The sequence below is a fragment of the Typopeltis vanoorti genome, chromosome 6 (assembly GCF_054136105.1).
Source record: "Typopeltis vanoorti isolate ZY-2024b chromosome 6, IOZ_Tvanoo_1.0, whole genome shotgun sequence".
Taxonomy (NCBI): domain Eukaryota; kingdom Metazoa; phylum Arthropoda; class Arachnida; order Uropygi; family Thelyphonidae; genus Typopeltis; species Typopeltis vanoorti.
Genome location: NC_143554.1, coordinates 52,386,568 through 52,410,649, shown reverse-complemented (window position 1 = coordinate 52,410,649; position 24,082 = coordinate 52,386,568). Strand labels below are relative to the sequence as shown.

Here is a 24,082-nt window from a genome sequence, read left to right as displayed (position 1 = left end):
TCAGCTTGAATAAGACATTTAAAGATCACTTATGTGAAAAATGGAGAGAATGGATGTCATCTGGTTTGGTAAAGATGACAAAGGGTGGGAATTTTCAGAAGCCTGAGGTCACCCTAGTCACCAGATGGGTTAAAGAAGCATGGGATTCAATATCATCTGAAATGATTCAACGCTCATTTCTTAAATGCGGAATAAGTAATTCAATGGATGGATCCGAAGATCACGTCATATACAAAAGCGAGGATGATGCACAACAAATTGGAGAGCATGAAGACAATGGGGACAACTGCTACACTGATGACGCAATCCCTACAGATGAATTTTTAAATGAAATGTTTGACTACTCAAAAGATGAAGAATTTAAAGGATTTTGACATTTTGTTTTAAAATAAATATTTCTTTCGTTAATTCGTATTGTATTATTTATAATGTTATGGAACAAAATTAACAGATCGCATTATACGTGGACATGGCATATTAGGGCTAGTTTTCAAACTAAATTTCTAGTTCGCATTATACATGGATCGTATTATTACCAATAATATACGGTAAATTTATTATTTTGGTTATTTCTTCAGTTCCTTTCTTCTAAAGTTGTTTCAGGAATTTTTCAGGTATTTCATCTATTCCTTCTGCCTTTCCACATTTTAGTTCTTTAATGGATATTTCTACTTCTCTCTTCAAAATCTCTGGGCCTAGATCATCTTCGTTTACCTTCTTTATATCTTCTAATGGCAACTCGTTTGATCTATTTTCTTTGTCATATAGATCTTCAATGTATTCCTTCCATCTCATTAGGATTTTATCTTTGATTTTTTATAAATGAGGTGTCAAATCATCCACCAATTGGTGAGAGTGACCATGAGGTGATTACCTGGGTGGTTGCCAGCAGTGCCAGGATCCCTGTGAGAAAAGGGTATATGTGGAACTATCGGTGGGGGGGGGGGGGGGTTGATTATGAAGAGCTCAGGAGACAGCTTGCAGGTGTAGAATGGAATGAGGAGTTAGCTGGAAAAGAGATCAATGCAGCTTGGGGGATTTTCAAAAAGAATCTGGTAGATGCAATGTCTAAATGTATTCCAAGGATGCAAACGTTAAATAAGGTAGGTGTGAGATGCTTGAATAAATAGATTAAGCATGCGATACAGTGAAAAAGGGCATTGTGGAGGCAGCATAAGAGAAGTGGAAGTAACCAATTTCATGAGGTCTACAAAGACCAGGCAAGGAGGGTGACTTGATTGGTGAGAGTAGCTAAAGAGAGGTATAAACAGCAGTTAGCTAATGAAGCCAAAAAGAATCCTAGGGAGTTCTTTCGATATGTAGCCAGCAAAAGAAAGAATGATTATGGAAGGATGACAGTGATTGGAGAAAATGGTATAAAGACAGCTGTTGCAGAAAGAGTGGTGGAGATACTTAATGAGCAGTTCATTAAGATCTTTCAATCTTGTGAATGTGACTTCATGGAGAGATTAAGAGCAGTTGATGATGGGGAGGAGAGACTGATTGTAAGTGAGCAAGAGGTGTTTGGAGAGTTAAGTAAACTAGATGTAAATAAGGCTGTGGGACTTGATAATATATCAACGCGTATATATTATCAAGTCCCACACGCATACATGAATCAAAGGTAATACTAGGGTTGACATCAATGGTATTATCTTTGATGGACAGCATGGATTTGCTAAAGGAAGGTCATGTTTTAGTAATCTACTTATTACAATAAAGTGACTGTTTCCTTGGACAGAGAAGAAGGATACACAGTAATATACTTGGATTTCACAAAGGCTTTTGATAGAGTACCTCATGATAAGTTGACAGTCAAACTAGAGCAGATGGGGTTGGATATTAGATGAGTGCATTAGAATGGAGACTGGCTATCTGATAGGTATCAACAAGTTGTGTATGGGAGTACGATATCCAGGAAAAGGAAAGTCACTAGTGGAGTGTCTCAGGGGGTCTGTTTTAGGGCCATTACTGTTTAACTTGTATATTAATGATATTGGCAAAGATTTGGATGGAGATATTCAGTTGTTTGCATATGATGCAAAGTTGGGAAGAACTATGAAGAGTAGAGAAGATGTTGTGTCCTTACAAGAAGACTTGAATAAATTGAGTGAATGGGCACGGAAATGGGGATGCGAGTTCAATGTTGCAAAATGTAAGGTTTTAAAATTTGGAAAACAAAGATGGGATGCAGAATTTATGCTTGGTGAGAATATATTGTTGGAGGTCGAGGAAATAAGAGATCTGGGGGTGATAGTGGATAAGGATCTAAAATTTAGGGGACACATCGCCAAAATTGTGAAGACAACACAAAGGCTTCTGGGAATGATGCGGAGGACACTGATGTGTAGAAGTAGGGAGATTCTTGTTCCATTGTATAAGGCTTTGATTAGGCCACACATGGACTATTGTACCCAGATTTGGTCACCAGTTTTTCAGAAGGATGAAGAGATGTTGGAAAGGGTCAAAAGGAGACTGACTAAGGTAGTATCTGACCTCTGGAATGTCGAGTATGAGGAAAGATTGAAAAGATGTAATTTGCAGAGTCTGGTGGACAGGAAGAAGAGGGGAGATATGATAGAGACCTTCAAATTGGTAAGGGTTGTTATAGGATCAATGGTGGAGAAGTTCTACAGAGAATAGTGGGAGATCAGGAGGGAACCAGAGGTCATCCCTGGTAACTGTATAAAGAGGGTGTGAGTAGGGGAGTGAGAGGCAGGTTTTTTTCGTGCAGAGTTGTGAACGATTGGAATGCCTTACCTGAAAGTGTGGTGTCTGCAAGGAGTTTGAGTATGTTTAAGACATGGTATGATGATGATGGTGTGTGTGTGTGTGTGTGAGAGAGAGAGAGAGAGAGAGATAAAAGGGCCTTCCAGATGAGTCTTTGACTCCATGAGGTCTTGGGGTAATAATAATAATAAATAATAATTTTTCCATTCTTATTTTCTATGATTCTAGCTGGAATTTCATTTCTCTTGTGATTCATGCTTCTTGCTTTTTCATACAGAAGATCATACCTTCCCACTCTCTCATAGTTTTCCATTTCTTCACATTGTTTTTTAAGCCAATCTTTACTTCTTTCTGCTTCCCTTCTCAATTTGTCATTCAGGGTTCTATATTGTATTATCCCTTCTGGTGTGTCTTTATTTTTCCATTTTCTTCTTTCTTCTATTAGAGAATTCATCTCATTAGTTATCCAAGGTTGTTTTTTTTTTATTCTTTTAGCTCTTACATATCGAATTTCTTCTTCTGCAATCTTCTTTATTTTGTCTTTAACTTGATCTCATTTCTTTTCTGGATCCTCAGTTTTGACAAAACTTGTTTCCTCTAATTCTTTCTCCAATCTATTTCCAAATTCCTTGGTATTTTTTAATTCTCTAAGTTCCATTTTTTCCTTTTCACAGCTCCTTTTATTTTCTTTAGTTTCACATTTATTTCTATGAATAGTAGGTTGTGATCAGAGTAAATATCAGCTCCAGGATATGTGAATTTTTTTTTTACACTATTCTTGTATCTTTGCTTTACTATAATGTAATCAATTTGATACCTTTCTATATCTCCTGGTTTTTTCCATGTGTATAGTCTTCTCTTGGATTTTTTAAACCAAGTATTCATAATTATTAGCTTATTTTCTTTACAGAATTCCACTAGCCTTTCCCCTCTCTCATTTCTATTACCTAGTCTGTATCTTCCTGCTACACTCCCATCCTCTACTTCTCCTATAACTCCATTCCAATCTCCCATTATAATCATATAGTCTTTCCTTTTTTATTCCTTAATTAGTTCTTGTAATTGTTTGTACATTTCCTCTATTTCCTCATCTGAATGGTCACTTGTTGGCATATATACCTTCATTATTGTTATGTCCACTGGTTCAGCCTTCAATTTTACCACCATAATCCTGTCATTCAGACAGTTTATGCTAATGATAATCTTTGCTGTTCTTTTATTAAAAACAAGTGCAACTCCTTTTTATCTTCACCTAAGTAAATTACTCTTACTTCGTCACTATAAAAATCACCAATTCCTTCCCATCTGACTTCACAGAGCCCTATGATATCAATTTTTCATTTGTCCATTTCTTGTTTGAGATTTTCTAATTTTCTACATCTGTTCATTGGTCTCACATTCCATGTTGCAATTTTGATTCTCTGATGATGATCTTTCATTTTCAGTTTGTTTATAACTTGTTTTAAGTCACTTTTAGCGGTTTGATCGGGAGGAACATCAGCCCTTGAAGTGTCCTTATTTCCCGATATTGTATCCATTCCAATGTGCACCTTCTTTTCCTCTCTGTGCCAAGAGACACCACCTTGGTCTGACGAGTTGGTAGCTGCCCCCTTATAAGTTCTATTCATTGCTACTAAAATTTTCTAGGGATATTAGTGGTGTGGTTTCCATTGCCTTCCCTACCACAGTGCTCTAGCAAGTACTAGTAGAGCTTCTGCCCTCTACCAGCTAGAGTAAAAGTTGGGAAAAGAAGACACCCTCGGGCCACGAGTACTCTAATACCCTCGGGGATTGAAGTAAGCAAGACTCAGCTAAGTTAGGCCATATAGGAAAGAATATAGAAGGAACCTGACACAAGTAAGTGGAAGCAATGTCAGGCTCAGCACGGCACCCCCATGGCCGCTAACCACGTACCCCCCAAGATGGGAGCCCTTGGGGATAAAAAATAAAATAAAAATCTGCTAATGCCTTTTATTCCTGTATAGGGAATAGTTACGGCCATTTTAGCCCTAAGTTTTGGAGACTAAGGGGACAGTTCATTCTCCACCAGTGGTCAATCACAGATAGCTGGCCAAGACTATCACTAATTATGTATGACCTCAATTGAAGAGTGGCTGAAAAGTGCTGCCATCTCATGGTCCCTAATCCTACTAATGTGTTTTACTATCTGCAAATAGTGTAGATTCAACGATCAATTTCCTCGAGAATTTTCAATTTTCCTGCTTGCCTGTGCCAGAAATTGACTAATGGGAACAAGTAAAAAAAAAAAAAAAAGGCTTAGTAAAAATTCCTCTAGTCAGCAACTAGAATAGAACTTATGACACTCTTTCTTTGGGTAGTCTAGTACTGTGAACAGCACATACCACTTTCACTGAGCTAATGCTTGATCAATATGAAATCATGGGATCCACAAATCATGTAAAGATAATATTACATAATTTTTGCAAAAACATTAAAAGAATATCTCTTTCTTTTAAGGTTACACAGTGATCAGCATTCATATTTACGAATTTAGGGACACAAAACATACGTGTTGAAATGAATAAGTAAAATAATCATTTCAACACGTGTGTTTTGTGTCCCTAAATTCGTAAATATGAATTAAAAGAATATTTTATAACAAAATAAGTCATCATTATCATTATTAATATGATCATTATTAATATTATACAGGTACCTTGGAGAATACAGGATATTTTGAATGCACTACATGAAAAGCTTACATCATTACTAACTTCCTATTGACAATTTTCCTCTAAATGCAAATGTAAGTTTCCGTTTAGTAGTTCTGTGGAAAGTTTTCGGTATGGTGACAACATTGTTATGTAATTAGAGTTTAATAAAAAAAAAAATAAACAATTAAAACTCAACAAGTTTCGTAAGTTGAATGACTTACATCATCGGAGTACTGGTATATAAAAGTTTATGCAACAAAAGCCTATTAACAATTAATTACACGTATTAATGTTTTTAACAACTTCACAATGGTAACGTATAATTGATAAATTATACGTTACCATTATACATAATTGCCAGCCTGGCTGGCCGAGTGGTTAGCGTATTCGCTCACCAGCCGAAAGCCAGCGGGTTCGAATCCCGCCGTGGGCATGGATGATTGTGTTGTCTGTGGAAATACCAGTGGCAGTAGATGGCGTTGGTGTAGTTGCGGTCAGTTGGTGGATTGAGTGGTTGAGACAGAGTTGTAGAGCAGGAGCCCTCCTCGATGAGTCTTTGGAGCCACTTTGGAGTACCTGGAGGTGTCAAATAATAATAATAAACCAGAATACAAATGGCAAATTCATTATTGTATGCATGTTGGAACATTGCTAGTTGTTATCACGTTCTGTGGTATAATCAATGTTACAGCCTAGGTCCGTGGCAGTTAATTTTTTGATGAAAGCAGACCATACTTGATGTAAAATTAAGCCTCGATTTTTACTGCATTGTGTAATGATCCTAAGCATTTGTGAGACTTTAAATTTTCTTGTAAAACTGTTATGATCAATATATGATATGACATTTTTGTTTGTTGCAAAAGTACTGGATGGCCAGCAGTGGTTGTGTGGAATGCCGGGCCTGATTTACGCTCTTTTCTTTTTTTTTTTTCAATGTCTTTTATGAGTTCAGACATGTGGATCTCTCCCGACCTTCCCGTCTGGCCTATATAAAAAATGCCACAAGAGCAATGAATCTCATAGATGCCAGGTTTTTTTTAATGGGGATGATGTGGGGGTTTTGGTGGATGAAATAAACAGACATTCCATTCATTCAAAGCAAATAGAATCTACAAAGAAACAGTACTAGCTATCTTAAGAGAACAGATCACAGCCACTAGATCAGAAGTTTCAAAGATCAATCAAGATACATTTACGATACATAGTGAATTAGCTACATTGCTACCACCTGACATATGGGATTGCATTGACAGAATTACATCCGACAAAGCCACAGTGGTTGCAAATAAAAAGAAATAATTTGATAAGAAAGTAACTTGATTCAACAAGAAAAAGAAAATAAGAAAAATACCTAGATCAGTCTAAAGTTATAAATCTTTCTTTCAAAGTCCTTTCTAAAAAAGAAAAAATCTAATGAAAGGTTTTAATTTTGCCTTATCTCCACAGAACATTCAAAAAGTAGATATTATAGTGTAAACTGAAAAAGGAATTTGCAATCTTCCCAGAGATTTGGCAGATCTCATCCACATACAAACTTCAGCCTTATTGCTAAAATGTAAATTACCACATAGAAACTTACCAAAATCAGAGTTAATAGCCGTTAAAGAATTAAGATGAGACAAGGAAATACAACAGTGGCTATGAATTCAAGTGAATACACGAGAAAAATGAACAGACTATTATAATATTCCAATACCTATCCATCCTTAGAAAGGGATGCCACATGGTGCACACATAATAAAGCTAATGACTTGATCTAACTGGCCAGAAGAATTTAAAAAATCTTTATCATCAAAATATCTATTAATTACAAGAATTTATTGTACTTCAAAAATACACAAAAAGGATATTCTGTTACCCAATTGCAGATGAGATTGATTCTCTGACTTCAAACTTAGCAAAAAATCTGTCAATCCTGATATCACCACACATAGGAAAAACAATCATTTGTAAAAAATAGTTTATATTTTATTGAAAAAAGATAAATATAGCACCTTCAGACATCTTAGCAAGTTTAGATGTACTCAGTCTCTTCACCGATATACCCAAAAATAACAGTGGTTCCACTCATAAATTTTTTCCCACTGGACACCACAGGACTAGTCAAACATTGGAAAACTTTTTTCATATCTGAAGACAAATATTGAACAAAAAACAGGACTTGCCATAGGGTTCCCCCCCCCTTTCTTCAGCTTAGCCAACCTGCCAATGAAAAATTTCAAAACGAATACATCAAAAAACTATCAGGAGAAACAGTAAAATTTGGTTACATTACATCAGTGATATTTTTGCCGTTTGGTCAGGAATAGTGAATGAGCTGATTGCTTTCAAAATTTTTCTAAACAACTTGTCCCAAAATTAAATTCACTCTTCCTTGTTGAAGTAAACAATAAGAAAATAAGGCTATCATTTCCGTATACAAAAAACCTATCACAACGAGAAGATTTTTAAATGCTGCTTCACACCACCATCCATTGCAAAAGATAAGCATATTAATAAATTAAAACTTTATGAGTCAGGGCATACAATATATCAAGCATGCTGATTGAAAGGAATGAAGAACTGCACTACCTCAGATAAAACCTCATACTTAATGATTTTGAACCCAAGACGATCAGAAAAATTCTCAATACATCTCCTGCAACTCCCTTACTTAAACAAGATTTCAAGAATGCAATCACATTGCCTTGCATTAAGAATGTCACAAAGTGGCTGCTTGCTCCATGCAAATTTTACATTTTTGTAAAGTAAAAGTGGCTTTTTTTACTTTACAAAAATTATCAAGATTTGAAACTAGACATCTATGAGATTCATAAATGCCTAGTTTCATAGATCTATGAGATTCATCCATGAGACTCCTACATAATAAATGCTCTTGTGGCATTTGTTACATTGGCCAGACTAAACTCTTTAATTACATAACCATGTGGTCTCAATACCAAAAACTTCCCACACAATTTTCCTCTAAATCCAATACAGTCAATTCCTAAATTTCAGTCTCCTAAAGCACTTCTTACAGTATCAATCCACCTAGACCTTGGTAATGTTTGGACACTTTTTACTACCTTCCTGGAAAAAAACACTTGTTTTGCTAACCTTTCCTGTCAAAGTTGGTTTAAGTGACAATACTACCTGAATTAGTTCTGTTTTCACATTACTCAATGCTAACAATGTCAAGTTCCTTTCTTATATCTTCGTCTATTACGAGTATGTCATTCATGCTGTCTGTTCATGCCTCTGCTTTTGTATTAGAAATAAATCAAATGCTGTTTATATAATTCAGCTCTCGGATCCATAACTTAAAATTGGTCTAAACACTGTCTTGTATAGAACTACAGGGGAGGGACTGAAAAGTTCTGATAAACACGTAAAACAAGAATGATATTAAAACAATTGATATAACCACAAGAAAGAACATACCATAAAATCTTTATTCCCCATGTTTTATTATATTGTAATAATTTGTTTTTTTTTTCCTTTTAGGGTATATAAGAGGACATAAAATTAATTTTTGTTCTAGGTTTTTATGAGAGGAGACTAACATAGCAATCCAAGGAGAATCCCAGTTTATTACTTATGTGGCCAGTAGGAGGGGAAATAAATGTAAACAGATTACTTTTATCTTGCTGAATGAAGATAGGACTCAGGTGATTAATGCAGATGACATGACATATTGAACCATTTAATTATCACATTTTTATCTGTTCAATCCCAGTAAAGGAGGCTTTATTCACATAGGATAAGGAGAGCTGAGGCATTTGCGGAATACATCCTCTTAATTTGCGCAAATGAAGAGATGTATTCCGAATACCGAGTAAGCGATATATCAGTAAGGCACAAAAACTAGAAGGAATTTTGCCAGGTTTTTTAAGGGAATTTGTTGTCCATGCTATTAACCTAGCTGTTCAAGAAAGCCCTTCAATGAAGTAGGTATGGAAGGAGAATAAGACAGTTCCATTGCATACAGGTGTGTGTGTGGGGGGGGGGGGGTAGAAATAGGTATCAAACTATAGGCCGGTTTGTATTTCTTCTGCAGATGCAAAGGCTTTGGAGAAATTGGTAAGAATTCATATACATAATTGGGCAGATGAAAACCAGCATGGATGATTTGTTAAGGGGCACTCTTATTTTAGTAATATGGTTTAGTAATAGGATGCCACACAACACGTTGAGTGCCTGCTTCATTAGTTGAAACATATGGATTTGGATATTATATTAGGTTAGCAGAATAAATGATAATCAGCTTTCTGAAAGACAGGGAGTTGTATATGGGGGAGCAGTATTAAGTAATAGAAAGGTTACAAGTGGAGTTCCACAGAGTTCACTACTGTGACTATTATACCAGTGATATTGTCAATGGATTACAGGGAGATAGTGAGTTGTTTGAAAAGGTGAAGCTTGGGAAGGTTATTGTTAGCAATAGCAATGATGTTTTGGGCTCTTCAAGAGAATTCGAATAAGCTAGAAAAGTGAGAATTGAATGAGGATACCAATTTAATGAAACTAAATGTAAGGTTTTGAAATTTTGGATCCACAGACTACATACTCGCTTGGTGAAGTTATTCTTCGAGTATAACTTCACTTGGTAAAGTTATACTGGAAGAAGCAACAAATCTTTGAATGGAAGAAATTTGAAGTTCAGAAGACATATCGCAAAGGTTGTGAAGACAATGCAGAAAATTGCTATAATATCAAGGAAGATGTTGGTCATGAGAGATAAAAGGGAGGTTGTTCAATTGTATAAAACTTTGATCAGAGACCCCCCCCCCCTCAGGATTTCTGTGCTCAAATGGTTACTGGGATTTGAAGGGGGATGCGAGAGTGTAGAGATAATAAAAATGATATCAGCACTGCACAACATCATTTATGAAAATTGAATGTAGGCACATGCAAAACTACAGCCTTTGGCAGTTAGAAGACAAAGAAGGATATGACATACGATATTTCAGCAGCTTAATACATTAAGCTGCTGAAATGTTATTATCAGCCTGATAACAGGGAAGACTTTTCATATCATAGAATGAGGAGAGGAAATAAGGAAAAAGGGCCATACCTGGAACTAGTGAGTAGGAGAATGGAAAATAAGATTCCCCCCCCCCATGGAGAATGGAAGGAGCATGAAATGTATAGTCAAAGATTATTCAATGTGCTGAAAAGAAATCTTGCAGTATTTACTATTATTATTGACTTTGGCCTGTGTAGCTCAGTGGATGTGGCGTTTGCACACCATCGCGCTAGGCCGCACGAAGGAAGTCTTGGTTTCGAGTCTAGTCGGCGACTAGAGGAAATTTTTCTAAGCCTTTTTTCGACCGGTTCCCGAGTTAGTTGATCTCTGGCACGGGCAAGCAGGTTTTTCCTCCCGGAAACTCGGGTTTTTCGTCCTGTAAAACTCAAGAAAATCGACCGCAGAACCCACATTATTTCAGACATTAAATATATTGTGTTAGGGTTAGAGACCACGAGATGGCGGCACATTTGAGCCGTCTCTCTTCACTGCGTACCGCTTAATTAGTGATAGCCTTGGGCCATCTGTCTCTGATTGGGTACCAGTGGAGATTGAACTGCCCACTCAGTCTCCAAAAGTTAGATAGGGCTAAATGGCCTCGCCTACTCCCGTATATACGGGAATAAAAAGGCGTTAGCTGATTTTTTTTTTTTTTTGATTGACTTTGTTCATTTTCGACGTGGTTAGCCGAATGGCTATGCACTTTGCAACCCTATGTCTGGGAAAAGAGTATCCTGGGTTCGATTCTTTTCACTGACGTAAGGAGCTTGAGGATCTTTCTCAGCCATAGCCAAGTTAGCCAGTCTTGGGCATGGACAGCAGGGTTTCTCCCCCCAGTTTATTTGAGGTTTTTCCTGCAAGCAGGCAAACCAGCCCTGTGAACACAAGCTGCTTCAATCAAAAATACATCTCTCCCCCTCCCCCTACCTCAGTGGCAGGCCGGCTGCACTAACAAAGTCTTATCTACGTAACACGTGGACCCTGCGATGGAAGCAGGAAAAAAATGTGCAGAGGAAGATTTACTTTGTTCATTTCTTCAAATTTTTCCAAAGCATTTCTATATGTCTTGTAATCATTTCCTACTCTGCTGTTCAGATCTTCAACAAGGATCAATTTTTCGTTTGTATCAGCTGCATTCTCTGATGCCTTCAAAAATCCCTCCACTTCTTTCTTAGTAGCAACTTCTGTGGAACCATAGGCACAAATAAGTCTCATTATATTTGCCCAGATCGCTCTTCTTGATATTGTCTGCCATTCAAGAAGATTATCCTCATATGTAGTACTGAGTGCTATAGCTATCCCTCCTGATCAGCATTATTATTTGTTTGAACATAGCATCTTGTATTTTTGCTTAGAAGTAAATAAATGTTTTAGTAAATTATAAAAATTATTTTGTCAAAACTTTTTTTCCCTGATTAAATTATTTTAAATATGACCTGTCATTCTGTGATTTCCCCCCCCCCCCCTATAAATGCTTTATTCAATGTAATGCTCTTTTGGTGAACTTTCTTTCAATGATTTTTTCATTGAATTGTTCTACACTTTATGCTGAATTACATTACTGACTGGCAAATATGAATTAATAGCAAATAAAATAAAAACATAATTTAATACTTACAAGCCTGCTTTTGTTAATATTAATATAATCAACTTCTAGAGGCATTGAGAGATACAACATTGCTTCAAAAGCATCTTCACCAGCATTATGAATTGTTACATCAAGTCCAAATCTATTTGAACTGCCAATTAAGAACTCGCTCATGTTTCTATAAAAGAAATTCAGATAATGGCTTTGTAGGATAGAGAAATTTAATATATTGCATGAAGTATAAATAGAAAATTTTTTTATGCAAACAACTTCACTAAATCTCTTTCTTATGATAAGCTAAAAACTATTATCGTTATTGTTGTTGTTGTTGTTATTATTATTATTATTATTCATGACACCTCCAAGGAGTCCGAAGACTCAACGCGGGAGGACACTTAAAACTGTCTCAACCACTTATAAGGACTCAATATGAAATGTTCACTGAGAGTAGTTAGCAAAGTGATAAATAGATGCCAACCTGTTACACCTCAAAAACATGAGAATGGTATGTACCAAGAGAATGAGAAAACTTGCTGTTGTAGATAAAGGAAGATTATGAAGTAGTATATTGCAGATAAAGGTATAAAGTGGTATATTGTGGATAAAGATATAAAGTATACTTTTGCTACTCAAAATAATTCTAGAAATATTGGTTCTCCTAGGATTATTCCTACTCAATAAACTTAAAGTCTTACTGCTTTGATAATCTGAAAGAAAGAAAAAACGAAAAAGTAACAATGCCAGTGAGGCAGTAAAGCTTTCATTCTTTGTGTCCCTACTGTTCAATATTTATACAGGAAGACCTTGCTTAACGCGATTAATTAATCCATCAATTAATGTGTGCTAAGCGAAATCGTATTAAGCAAATACAATAAACAATAGGAATGATAATTCATCCATCAGTAAGTGCAAATTTTGAAAAAAAAAATCACAGTATAAGCTATAGTAGAGGATAAAATCATCAAAGTTAATAAAAATCAATTGCTTCAATTTTTATTTAATGTCTAAACATTTGATTGAGCTACTTTTTTTACAAAAAAATTAAGTAAAGATGTTTGAATCGTGCTTGACTTTTTCATCTTTTCCTACAATTTGCGATAGCTGGCGATCACTTTATCAACATTTCGGCAGACTTGGAAGCTTCGTTTCACATCAGGATCAGCATGAAACAAAATTTCCTTAGCATGCTCAATGTGATTGAAAACTATCGTGCTCCAAATCTTCTTCTTCATAAGCACACTATTCATCTAGTTGAAGGAGATCATTCTCACTTAACTGTTCTGAATGAGAATCAAGCAAGTTTCTCACATCTTTATTATCCAGTTCATTAAATCCAAGTTTTTTTCCAAACTGTGCTGATTTCTTCAATAATGTTAGATCTTAGATTTTGTGCACGATAAATTAACATAGGCTTGAGTTTCAAGTTGCCTTCTGCATTGCCTCCTAATAAAAGCTTAAGGCGATCTTTAGATACTTCGTATCCTGGTTGAGTGAGATGCTTTAGTTTTAGCTAGTTTTTGTTGGCATACACTCTGAAAGAGACCAGTTTCTTCAACGTTGATTATTGCTGATTGTCATAGTCACCCTCCTGAATTATCCTTTGCAATTCTTAAGGCAGCTTGACCACAGAATCTTTATCAGCACTAGCAGATTCCTCAGGTTATTCTTATGTTATGCGGTACATATTGATTTTTAAAATGGTCAAACCATCTTAAACTTGCAGTAAAGCTTTCACATTCTTATTGAAATTTGGTTTCTTTCAATGAGGTAAAAATAATTTGAGCTTTTGTCAGAATATTTTCTGTTCTAAGAGTTTTTTGGTTATAATCCTTAAACCAGAGTGATAGAAGAAGCTCCATCTCAATCATTAAATGGCTTCTATTTCAGGTGATCTGCATGTTTAAAGAAGCAGTAGCAACATTTCCTTGTTCTTTTTGTTCTTTGCTCTTATTTAACATAGTCCAAACTGTAGACTAGCTGTATCCCATATCTCCAACAATCATTGTATCACTAGCACCACTTTCATGTCTCTAATTGACTTCCAGCTTTTCTCTTCGCTGCAGCTTGGTGACATAAATGTCGTGTATATAATCAGTTAACGTGATAAAAAATATCACGTTAACTGATTAATCACTTGCTTAAAGCAGGAAATAGTATAATTTCATTAAATCACACATATTGAATTCGCATTAAGTGAGGTTTTCCTGTATACTTTTTGCTTGTGAGAAACAAGGCAGGAAGATTTCCATCCTCTTGCTTTGTTCACACAAGATAAATGACAACAATAAAACCAATTTTTACTTTATGGTTACATGATGATCAGAATTCATTATAAAAATTATGGAAACAACTACTGTGTTAGAGTAAAACTTCAGTTTAATATAAATCAAAATAATCACTCTACAATAATATCGACAGAAAAATCAAAAATGATGGCCTTTAAAGGACAAGATCCCGTAAGAACTAAAATAGTAATAGATAACAAGATTTCAGAACAGGTGAGTTCATTTAACTACCTAGGATGTATGATCACATATGAAAATGAAAAAAATATAAAACTAAAAATTGTGAAATATTTAAAAGTAACAAGTGTAATTAACTGTATATTTAAACCTAACCTAGTTAAAATACAAACTAGACTAAAAGTACACAATACCATTAGCCCTACCAGTCCTATTGCACGGAAGTGAAATTTGGACAATAAAACAAAAAGGCAAACAAAGATTAATAACAGCTGAAATAAAGTTTATGAGAAAAACTGCAAAGTATACTCTATTCGATCACAAAAGAAATTAAGAAATTAGGAAAGAATTAAACCAGGAATCAATAACAGAAAAAATTAAAAAATATAAACATAAATGATCAGAACACATTGAAAGAATCAAAACAGAAAGATTATCAAAACAAGCCTTAAATTGCAAACCATTAGGAAAAAAAACCAGGACGTCCTTTTAAGAGATTCAATGATGACTTGTAAGGTTGGAACAGGCCACTATGTAGGGCCAGTGGAAGCAGGCATGCAGAGCATGCGGGTGTCGCTACGAAGGGGGCGCTGCCGCCGACGGGCACAGTTCATTTTTAAGAAACAAAATTTTTATCATAAAAACAAAATATTCTTAGAATGATCAATATTAAAATAAATAAGGCCGGATACACTGAATAAAAATTTTAAAAACTTGTATATTGCTGGCTGTTTACAATTTTGCAGCGAGAGCAGGCTAAATGCTTGCGTGCAGAATCTAAAGTGAAACGGTGAACTGTTTTATGCACAGAAACGAATTTTCGTACAAAACATTTGTTGCTATGTAACCATTCATATGGTAATGTAAAAACTTGATTGCAGCTTAAATATTCCAAAGCACATTCCATTCGATTGTTTACCTAGGTTAAGTCCCATGTGAATGTGTATAGTTTGTATAGTTTATATCTCTGTATAGTTTGTTTAAGATGTTATTGTAAATAACACTCTGGAAGTTAACTGCTTTAATAAGAATATGTTAGAGTGTTAAAAACAAAGGCAATGTTTTTATCGCCGAAGCTGCATGTAATAGATCTACATGGCGGCATTAGAAAAATTGTTATTAAAATTTGTTTCTATGAGAAAGGGTTGCAGGATCTAGGTGTAAACATCTGCTAAGTCAGTCAGAAAGGTTTAAATAACTTTCCGGCCGGCAACTTACAATTAAAAGAAAGCGGAGAAGAATAAAAGGCGTGCCGAACTTGAAACTTAAGATGAAAGAATCATACCGATTCTTTGGGGGGTTGCCAAACTTCATGCAAGGTCCCAGAGGAGGCATAATAAAAAGGAACTGAAGCAAACAGAAGGGGCTGCCCAGATCCAGAGATTGCTGCAGAAGTAGAAGGGGCCCCAGTTCCAGAGACATCCACAGAGAGACAGGAGAGGCTGCTCGGTTCCAGACGCTGTCAAAGAGGAGGCTGCCCAGTTCCAGAGACATTGCTAAAGCTGCCCAGTCCCAGATGTTGCCGAAGAGAGACAGAGCTGCTCAGTTCCAGACATCGTCAGAGAGCATCCCAGATCCAGACGGTGGTTGAGAGAGGAGTTTTCCACTTCCAGAAAGGAGCTTCTCGGTTCAAGACGTAGCTAGAAAGAAATGACTTCTAAGCCACAGATAGGGCTTTCAAATTGCCGAAAGGAGAAGTCCCAAACACTGTAGAAGAGAAAAGTTTCCAGTCCAGAGAGGAATGGTGATTGACAGTTGATGGCAGTTTCATTTTTTCTTGGAGGCGGCAATTCAAGCTACTTGAGACAGCAGTCGTCCAGGCATTTTCGGCAAGCCCAAGTAGAGGAGAAAAGGCAAGGCAAATTTCCCAAAGTACCTTCACTCGTAAGTTTTTCTTTTCGCCGTAGGAAAATAACATTTTTCCGGATTTGTACAAGTCCCGTTATGCTCCTGATGAGATATAGCGGAAGCCAAAATTCCAGATGAAGATCTGAGATGAAAGAATTGCCATAGAACTTTTAGTGAAAGACTTTTGACTGATTGTGAGATACAGAGCCTTTGTAAGTTCAAAACTTTTATATAATTCCTCTTATATTTGTATTAGAAAGACTTTTAAGATATATGTTTAATGTTTAATAAGGTTAAGAAGTGTCCTTAAGAGAATCAATTGGCATGTTAGAAGTTGATATCAAATTTCTAAAGATAACTTAACAGAGAGATTTAGGTAACCTCTTTGCGAGTAAGCTTGGAGTTTAATAAGTAAAATTTGTAAACTGAGAGTAGATAACTTTGTTATCTACTCTTTAACTTTTTTGTTAAAGAAAGCATTTAAAGTTGAAGAAAAAAGGTTCTAAATTTTACTAAAGAGTTTTTACAGAAGGATAGAGAAAGCAATCTCCCTAATGTTTAAATTACATTTCATAGTAATGTAAATAAATGTTATTTGACTTTCTTGTAAACATAGAATGTAAAAATATAAACAAGAGAGATTCTGAGAGAGAGAGAGAAAGCGTGCACAGCTACATTAGAATAACAGAGAATAAAGTATAAAGTAAAGAAAAAAGACATCACAAGTAATTAATAGAAATTACAAGTATACAAAGTTAAATAATAATAAAAGTTTACAATGTCGCAGTAATGACAGGATAGCAACAGTAGATTTATAACAGTATGCATCTCAATAGTCTGCACTGCACTACTGACAGTACTGCTGTGCGGACTAGTGTTTCATCTCTGTGTTGTGTTGTGTAATAATTTCTTGTGGGTATAAAATAGAAATGGAATCAAAAATTAAAAAGTTATCCGGTGCACAAAATCTTAAGTGTCATGCTGCGAAAGAAGCAGATATTAAGAAACAAACTGGGGCTCTTAATAAATTAGTTAATATATACAGATGCAGATTGTAACCAACTCGATAGATCAGAAATCAGAGTTAATACATCATCCAGTTTTCATGAAATTACTATTGCAACTATTGAACAAGATAACAAGACGCAGGATTTAGGTGAAAAACAGAAGATTTAGTTGTAGTTGACTACGAAAGTACACATTGTTAGTCTCTGTAAATTTAGAATATCCAGGTGAATGGGGAAATATTGATGAAAAATTACGAGTCATTTTAATAGAAATGGGGCCTGTCCAAAAGAAAAATATAATATATCCCAGAGATACATATGGTCGTAAATTTGGCGACACGTATTATATTAGAAAAATGGGGAGCTCGTGCCAAGAACATGGCTCATTTATTCCGAAACTTTAAATTCTATTTTTTGCACCTACTGAATCAAGTAGTCTTGTAGAAGGTTATAACATTGGAGAAATTTAAGTACAACTTTGCATAGACATGACTAGTTTAACTCAGACGAAAAATTTCTTAAAATGGAAAGAACTTAATAAAAATTTAAAAAACAAAACTACTATTGATTGCAAGTTTCAAAGCATGTATGAAATGGAAAGGAAACATTGGATGACTGTTTTAGAATGCCTGAATTTAGCTTTTCGCAGATTATCTAATAATTTATATGAAAGGAATAACGGCAATTTTTTAAAATTAATCGAACTGTTTGCAAAGTTTGATCCCATTATGGAAAATCATGTTGAAAGGGCCCTACAAGGAAACAATAGAGTACACTATTTGAGTAAAGACAGTCAAAATGAAATATTGGAAACTTTAAGTAACACAATCAGAGATACAATTTTATTATCAATTCGAAAATCTAAATATTATTCCATAATTTTAGATAGCACACCTGATGCAAGTAAAACAGAACAAATGACCACTATTATTCGCTTTGTTTTCTGTGACAATGGAATTGTCAAGATCAGGGAAAACATTTTAGGTTTTGCAGATATATCAGATTCCACAGAACGTGGTTTATGTACAACAATAATGAAACAACTGGAAAAATGGAACATTCCCACTGAAGATATGCGAGGTCAAGGGTATGACAATGGGGCAAATATGAAAGGGAAAAAAATATGGGCTTCAAAATTTACTTTTGAACAAAAATCCTGGAGCTTTTTACGTGCCATGTGCTGCTCATACTTTAAATTTAATCATTAACGATGCAGATAAAGTGAATGCAGATACAATTAGTTTCCTTGCAATTATTCAAGAAATATACAATTTCTCTTCATTCTCTTACAAACGTTGAGTAATCCTTTTAAAGTTTGTAAAAAATTTAACATTGAAACAGCCATCAGAAACGTGATGGGAAAGTAAAATATGCAATCTGCACTCTACGATATCAGTTAGGAGAAATTTACGATGCACATTTTGAAATTTAAATAATGAAAATTTTAATAAAGAAACTCAGCATGAAGCACAAACATGTGCTAAAATAAAGGACTACAAATTTATTTGCTCTCTTATAATTTGGCATAATTTACTTAACAGAAAAAGCCTGTGAGTAAAATGCTTCAAGACAAAAATACGAACATTACACTTGCTTCAGAATATATCGAAAACTTAAAAATATTCTTACAAGCGTATTGATCAGATACACATTTTAAAGAAGTTCTAAAAACGGCAAAACAACTGAGTTAAGAGGATGGAGAACAAGAATTTAAAACTGGTATGGCAGTTCGACGACGAAAGAAGACATGACAATTTGACCACGAGCATCATGACAAAACACCACAATCACCAGAAGATATCATTATTTGACACCTCCAGGGAGTCCAAAGACTCATCGAGGGAGAGTGTGCCAACAGCATCGAACGATTGGTCTCCTTCCAACTACTAACTGTGCTCAAACTTACTTAACTCAGCTATTAATAGCATAGGACTACCAATCGACCAACTTTTGCTGGCAAAGATTGGTCGATTTATCTGAACTTTAGTTCAAATAAATTTTAACTTTAATTAAAATTCATTTTAATTTTGTTATCGATTTGGGTCGGTGCAAAGGCTATAATCACTGTATTTTTATATTCAATGATTAAAGGGAAGTGGCTTTATCAAAATTTGCTTTAACTTTTGAGAATTTTTTGAATATTCGGATTTTTATCCTGCCTAGTCAAAACCCCCAGGTCGTTACATTTAGCAAACCAACATGTAGCTGTTCTGTCAAAATTTATTTAAGAAATTTCAAATAATTTAAATTTTGATTATCGTAGAAGAACCACACATGCCCGGATCATTACAGGGGTGCTTAGATAGAAATTGCATGTGGGTGGCAAAGATCCTTGAGTCGGCACTGCCACTATGTCTAAATCTCTGACAAGCATGATGATGATTTTCCTTTTTTTTTTTTTTTTTTGACTATTGTTATTATTATGTGACACCTCCAGTGGATTCCAAAGACTCATTGAGGGAGGCACCTACTCAACAACTGTTTCCACCATTCATTCCACTCACTGTAACAAACCGCAACTACCTTAATCGTGTACACCAACGCATCTACTGCCGACCGCCACCACTAGTAGTAGTAGTAGTAGTATTTTCACACACAATCACAAACATTTATGCCCATGGTAGGATGCAAACAGGCAGTGTTTTGGCTGGAGAGTGGATATGCAAACCAGTCGACCAACCAGGCTGGCAGTGATGATTGCTAATAATTTGTAATTCTTGATTAAGAGCTTGTTCATTAAAGCAAATTGTTATAGCTCTATTTTTGAGGGTGTTAAAGATTCCAAGTTTTTGCTAAGGGTGGTGATATGAGTTAGCATGTATATATTGGCCAATATGTGTAGGCTTAAAGTAGACAGTGAAGGATAGACAGTCGGAAGGAATACGTGTGACCAGTGTATCCAGGAAAACTTTAGGACTCAAAGAAATTATTTCAGCTTTTATTGGCCACCTCCATGCAGTTTTGTTTTGTTTTAATTTATATGTACAGTAATCCCTCGATTATTGCGTCATTTTTTTTGATACCCAAATTCGATTAGTGCGCCTATATACATCTTAAAAATAAATGTTACAGATTTTAAAAATTTTCTATCTATACATTTTTATGTCTAACTATTTTAAAAAATCACTCACCAGAATGAAATAATTTAGTTACTGATTTAAAACATTTTACAAAGTTATTTTTAATGGCATACTACACTACTTCCATGTACACTATGTATATTATGTTCCAAATATTACTGCCAAAATTTATGTCGTCTGCTATAGTACGCCTAGATTTGAGACCCTTCGACACTTCTGCCCATCTCACAAAAAAGGAGAATCCATTCCGATAATAGGGTAATCAATCTGTCTTCTGGGATGAGTTGTTTATTATTACATGTCAGAAAATTAACTTCTCTTTTATGATCATTGTAGTTTTTAAAGTGGTAACTATTTTGCTTGTATAACAGTTGGGAAATTTTATCTATAAAGCACGTGATTTCGCGTGTTGGCGACCAATTCCTATGTCCAAGAGTTAATTAAATCTCATTCTGAAGAACTGAGTGATTCCGACCTGCTAAATTTAGATGCACAGCGTGAAGATCCCGAAGAATAAGAAGAAAATTTAACCACTGATGGTCAGTCAAAAGAGATTTCACAGAAACAATTTGAAAATATTTTTCGTACAATCGAAGTTTTTAAGCAGCAATGCTTAGAGGCTGACCCTGGTGAAGAGAGAAGCAATAAAATAGGGCCATACCATCGGTTGTATGAAAAAAAGAAAGAAAATGCCCGCCAAACTACATTAGTCAATTCTTTATCAAGAAGTAGAATAATTAAATTTATATTCTGAATATGTTTTATTGTCTTTCAGCTTCATGGTTTTCCTTTAACTAGGCCCTGAGACATATCTGGATTCTTTTATAAAAAAATTAAGGTTCAAAAAAGAAATTTGAGGAACAAATCATACATTTTCCCACAGGTTATTGTATTCGATTAGTGCACCTGTTTTAAAGAACGCATTAGGTGCACTAATCGAGGGATTGCTGTATACTTATACGAGTAACTCTTTGTGAACATGTTTCTCTCTAGCTTAATTTATTTTTATAACCAAATAGATGATAATAATAACCACAGGACTCGAGCATTGATGTAGTAAGCTCCCCTCCCACCAGAGTTCAAGCCAGTAGTTTTAACAGTTGACGTATACTCCGGATGATGCCCTTAATATGAAGGTTGAAACATTGAGTGATTATTTTGGTTTATATTAAACTGAAGTTTTAATCTAACATGACAGTGTTTCCATAATTATTATAATGAATAACACCAATTTTTCATATTATTGTGGGAAATGAGAGAAGACAAAAAATATAAGCCTTAGTATCGTGTTGCAGTATATAAAATTATTTAAACATATTTTCATGAATTAATTCTGGTTGGATAGATTGAGTGCCTATTTCACCAGACTCCTCATATGAGTATTTCTCTTCTTACCACACTGGATTGTTCTCCTAGCTTGCAATTTATGCTCTTCATCCTACTGTTCACTATTTTTTTTCTTTGTCTCCTGATCTCTACTTTTTTACAGTTTTTTAATAATTTCTTTCCAATTCATTTTACTACTATTTATTTATACTTCTTAACACATTCGCTGCCAACTATGAGTATACTCTTAGTTGGTAAACCAGCCACACAAGCCAGCTACGAGATTACTGTACTGAACCTTGAAGAAGTGAAATTGCTCGCCGTACGGGAACAGACTATGCCAAAGTAGCGTGGCAGCGAACGTGTTAAGAGGTTAAGTACATAGACGGATTTGTAGATATGCATTTTGTCTCTGTACTTATTTAACCTCTACACTTAGCATATCATGAGAATGGCAGTATAATGGGGAATTACAGAAAGAATTAAAATAAGAGGTTGGAACATTGATGGTCGTAGATGCACATGATACTAATTTTCAGAGAAAATGAAAGAGATCTAAAAAATTACATTCTCAGGGTAAAAGAAGAAAGAGGCAAAGCTAGTGTGAGATTAAGCATAAATAAGGCAAAAGTAATAACAGGAATATTTAAAAATTAAGGAGGATAACAAATAGAGTGAATTGGTGGAGAGCCACATTTTCTTAGATTAAATAATTCACAATAGTAATTATATGCAAGAAAGAAAATGTTTAGCAGAGTAGCAATGACAAACCTAATTTAAAAAAATTAAAGATTGAGAATGTGCCTGACAACTATAAAAAAAATTTATATACATGTTTTCCAGTTGTAATGTATGGGGGGAAAAAAGCATTTAGCCTAGTGACAGCAATTAGTCAGTGATGGAAGTAATAAATATAGCATATCTTTGCAGTCTATGCTACATAACCTCAAACTCTCACAATCTAGTCATGTGATGAGGACACAGACAGACCACCTGTTGGAGAAGTCAAATCATGATGAGCAAAACTGACTAAAGCACAAGGAGTGCATGGTAAGGGACAAGGTGGATAGACACAAAAGAGAATGGAAATGACCATACTAAAGTTATGTGAAGTGGCAAGAGAATAATCTCAGAGGGCTTTGGTGCATAGGATCACTAGAAGTCAGAAATTTCTCAAAAGAAGAACCTAAACACAACAATATATCTGTCTTTGCTGCCTTCAAATATTTCATAAGCGACTCTCAAGCAATACTGATTTATTGCTCTCTAACATCCTGTCCCCATGGTTTTAATGTATTTTCATACATGCTCCTCTCTTTTTGGTATATTTACTTAACTCCTTAAGTAAAAGATCGACAGCACAGGATTGCTATGAACAAATAGTAGCAATTCATGATTCTAAACCCATATGCCATATATTCGCTAAAGTAGTTTTCTCTCAAAAAATCCTTTAATTAGTTAACCTTCAAAAGTAAATTTTGAATTATGATATTACAAAAGTTTGCTCATTTTGAGAGATGTACTTGATTATTAAGTTCACTTTATTCAGTTAGGTAGAATGGATCTGCTACCCTGGAGAATGTAACCTGTATCAAAATTGGATACACTATTCTCACTTTTGCTTTTGTTTTATATTATATTTTATATAATATATTATAACACATCTTTTAGTCTCTTCCTTCTAGGTATGATTCTTCCATTGATGAAATCTCTCTAATTTTTCTCAGAACACTCGTATCTGCAGTTTCTCATTTTTGATCAGCTATTTTATTTCTGACCCAACTCTCGGATGAAGAAATTGAATTTTTGGCTACTTACTGTTTTTGACAATTACTAACATTAACATTAGAAATCTATTGAGGCAAAAGCTTTGCTGCAGGAGGTCTACACTCTCACACAAAAAGATCACCAAACCACGACTTAAACCCATTCACACGAAATGTGCTTGCTACACTCTCAGGCAATGCACTTACCAACCACTCTTCACTCCCTTGCTTACACATTCTTTACACAGATGATCTGTTGCTCTATTCACCTACCTCTATGAAAAATGTCTTGCACATTAATCTGGTAACAACAGCTCACATAGCTCATCTCAACTCCTTCTATTCATATTCTACATTCCAAGTATGCCTTAGTTAATCTTCTCTGGACCCTCTCTAAGATATCCTCATCGGCACTTGATCAGGTCACCTGGTTTTCAAGCAATGTTATCCTTAACCTTCTAGTCACTGTCCAAGACAATTTCCAGATTTCTCATTTCCTACACTTCAATTTTTTTTTTAATAATATATATATATATATATATATATATATATATTGTATATATATATATATATTGTATATTCTGCATCTCATCTT

General features: G+C 35.0%; 1 protein-coding gene across 1 annotated transcript in view; it reads right to left on the bottom strand.

Moving 5' to 3' along the window:
* The window catches only part of LOC150105451 (integrin alpha-PS2-like), a 536,973-nt gene that overhangs the window by 109,117 nt on the left and 403,774 nt on the right, over window positions 1-24,082 (bottom strand). The window contains exon 20 of the mRNA XM_090394825.1: window positions 12,029-12,176. Within this exon, the coding sequence (XP_090250951.1) occupies window positions 12,029-12,176 (148 nt within the window). The remainder of the gene's footprint in view (window positions 1-12,028; window positions 12,177-24,082) is intronic.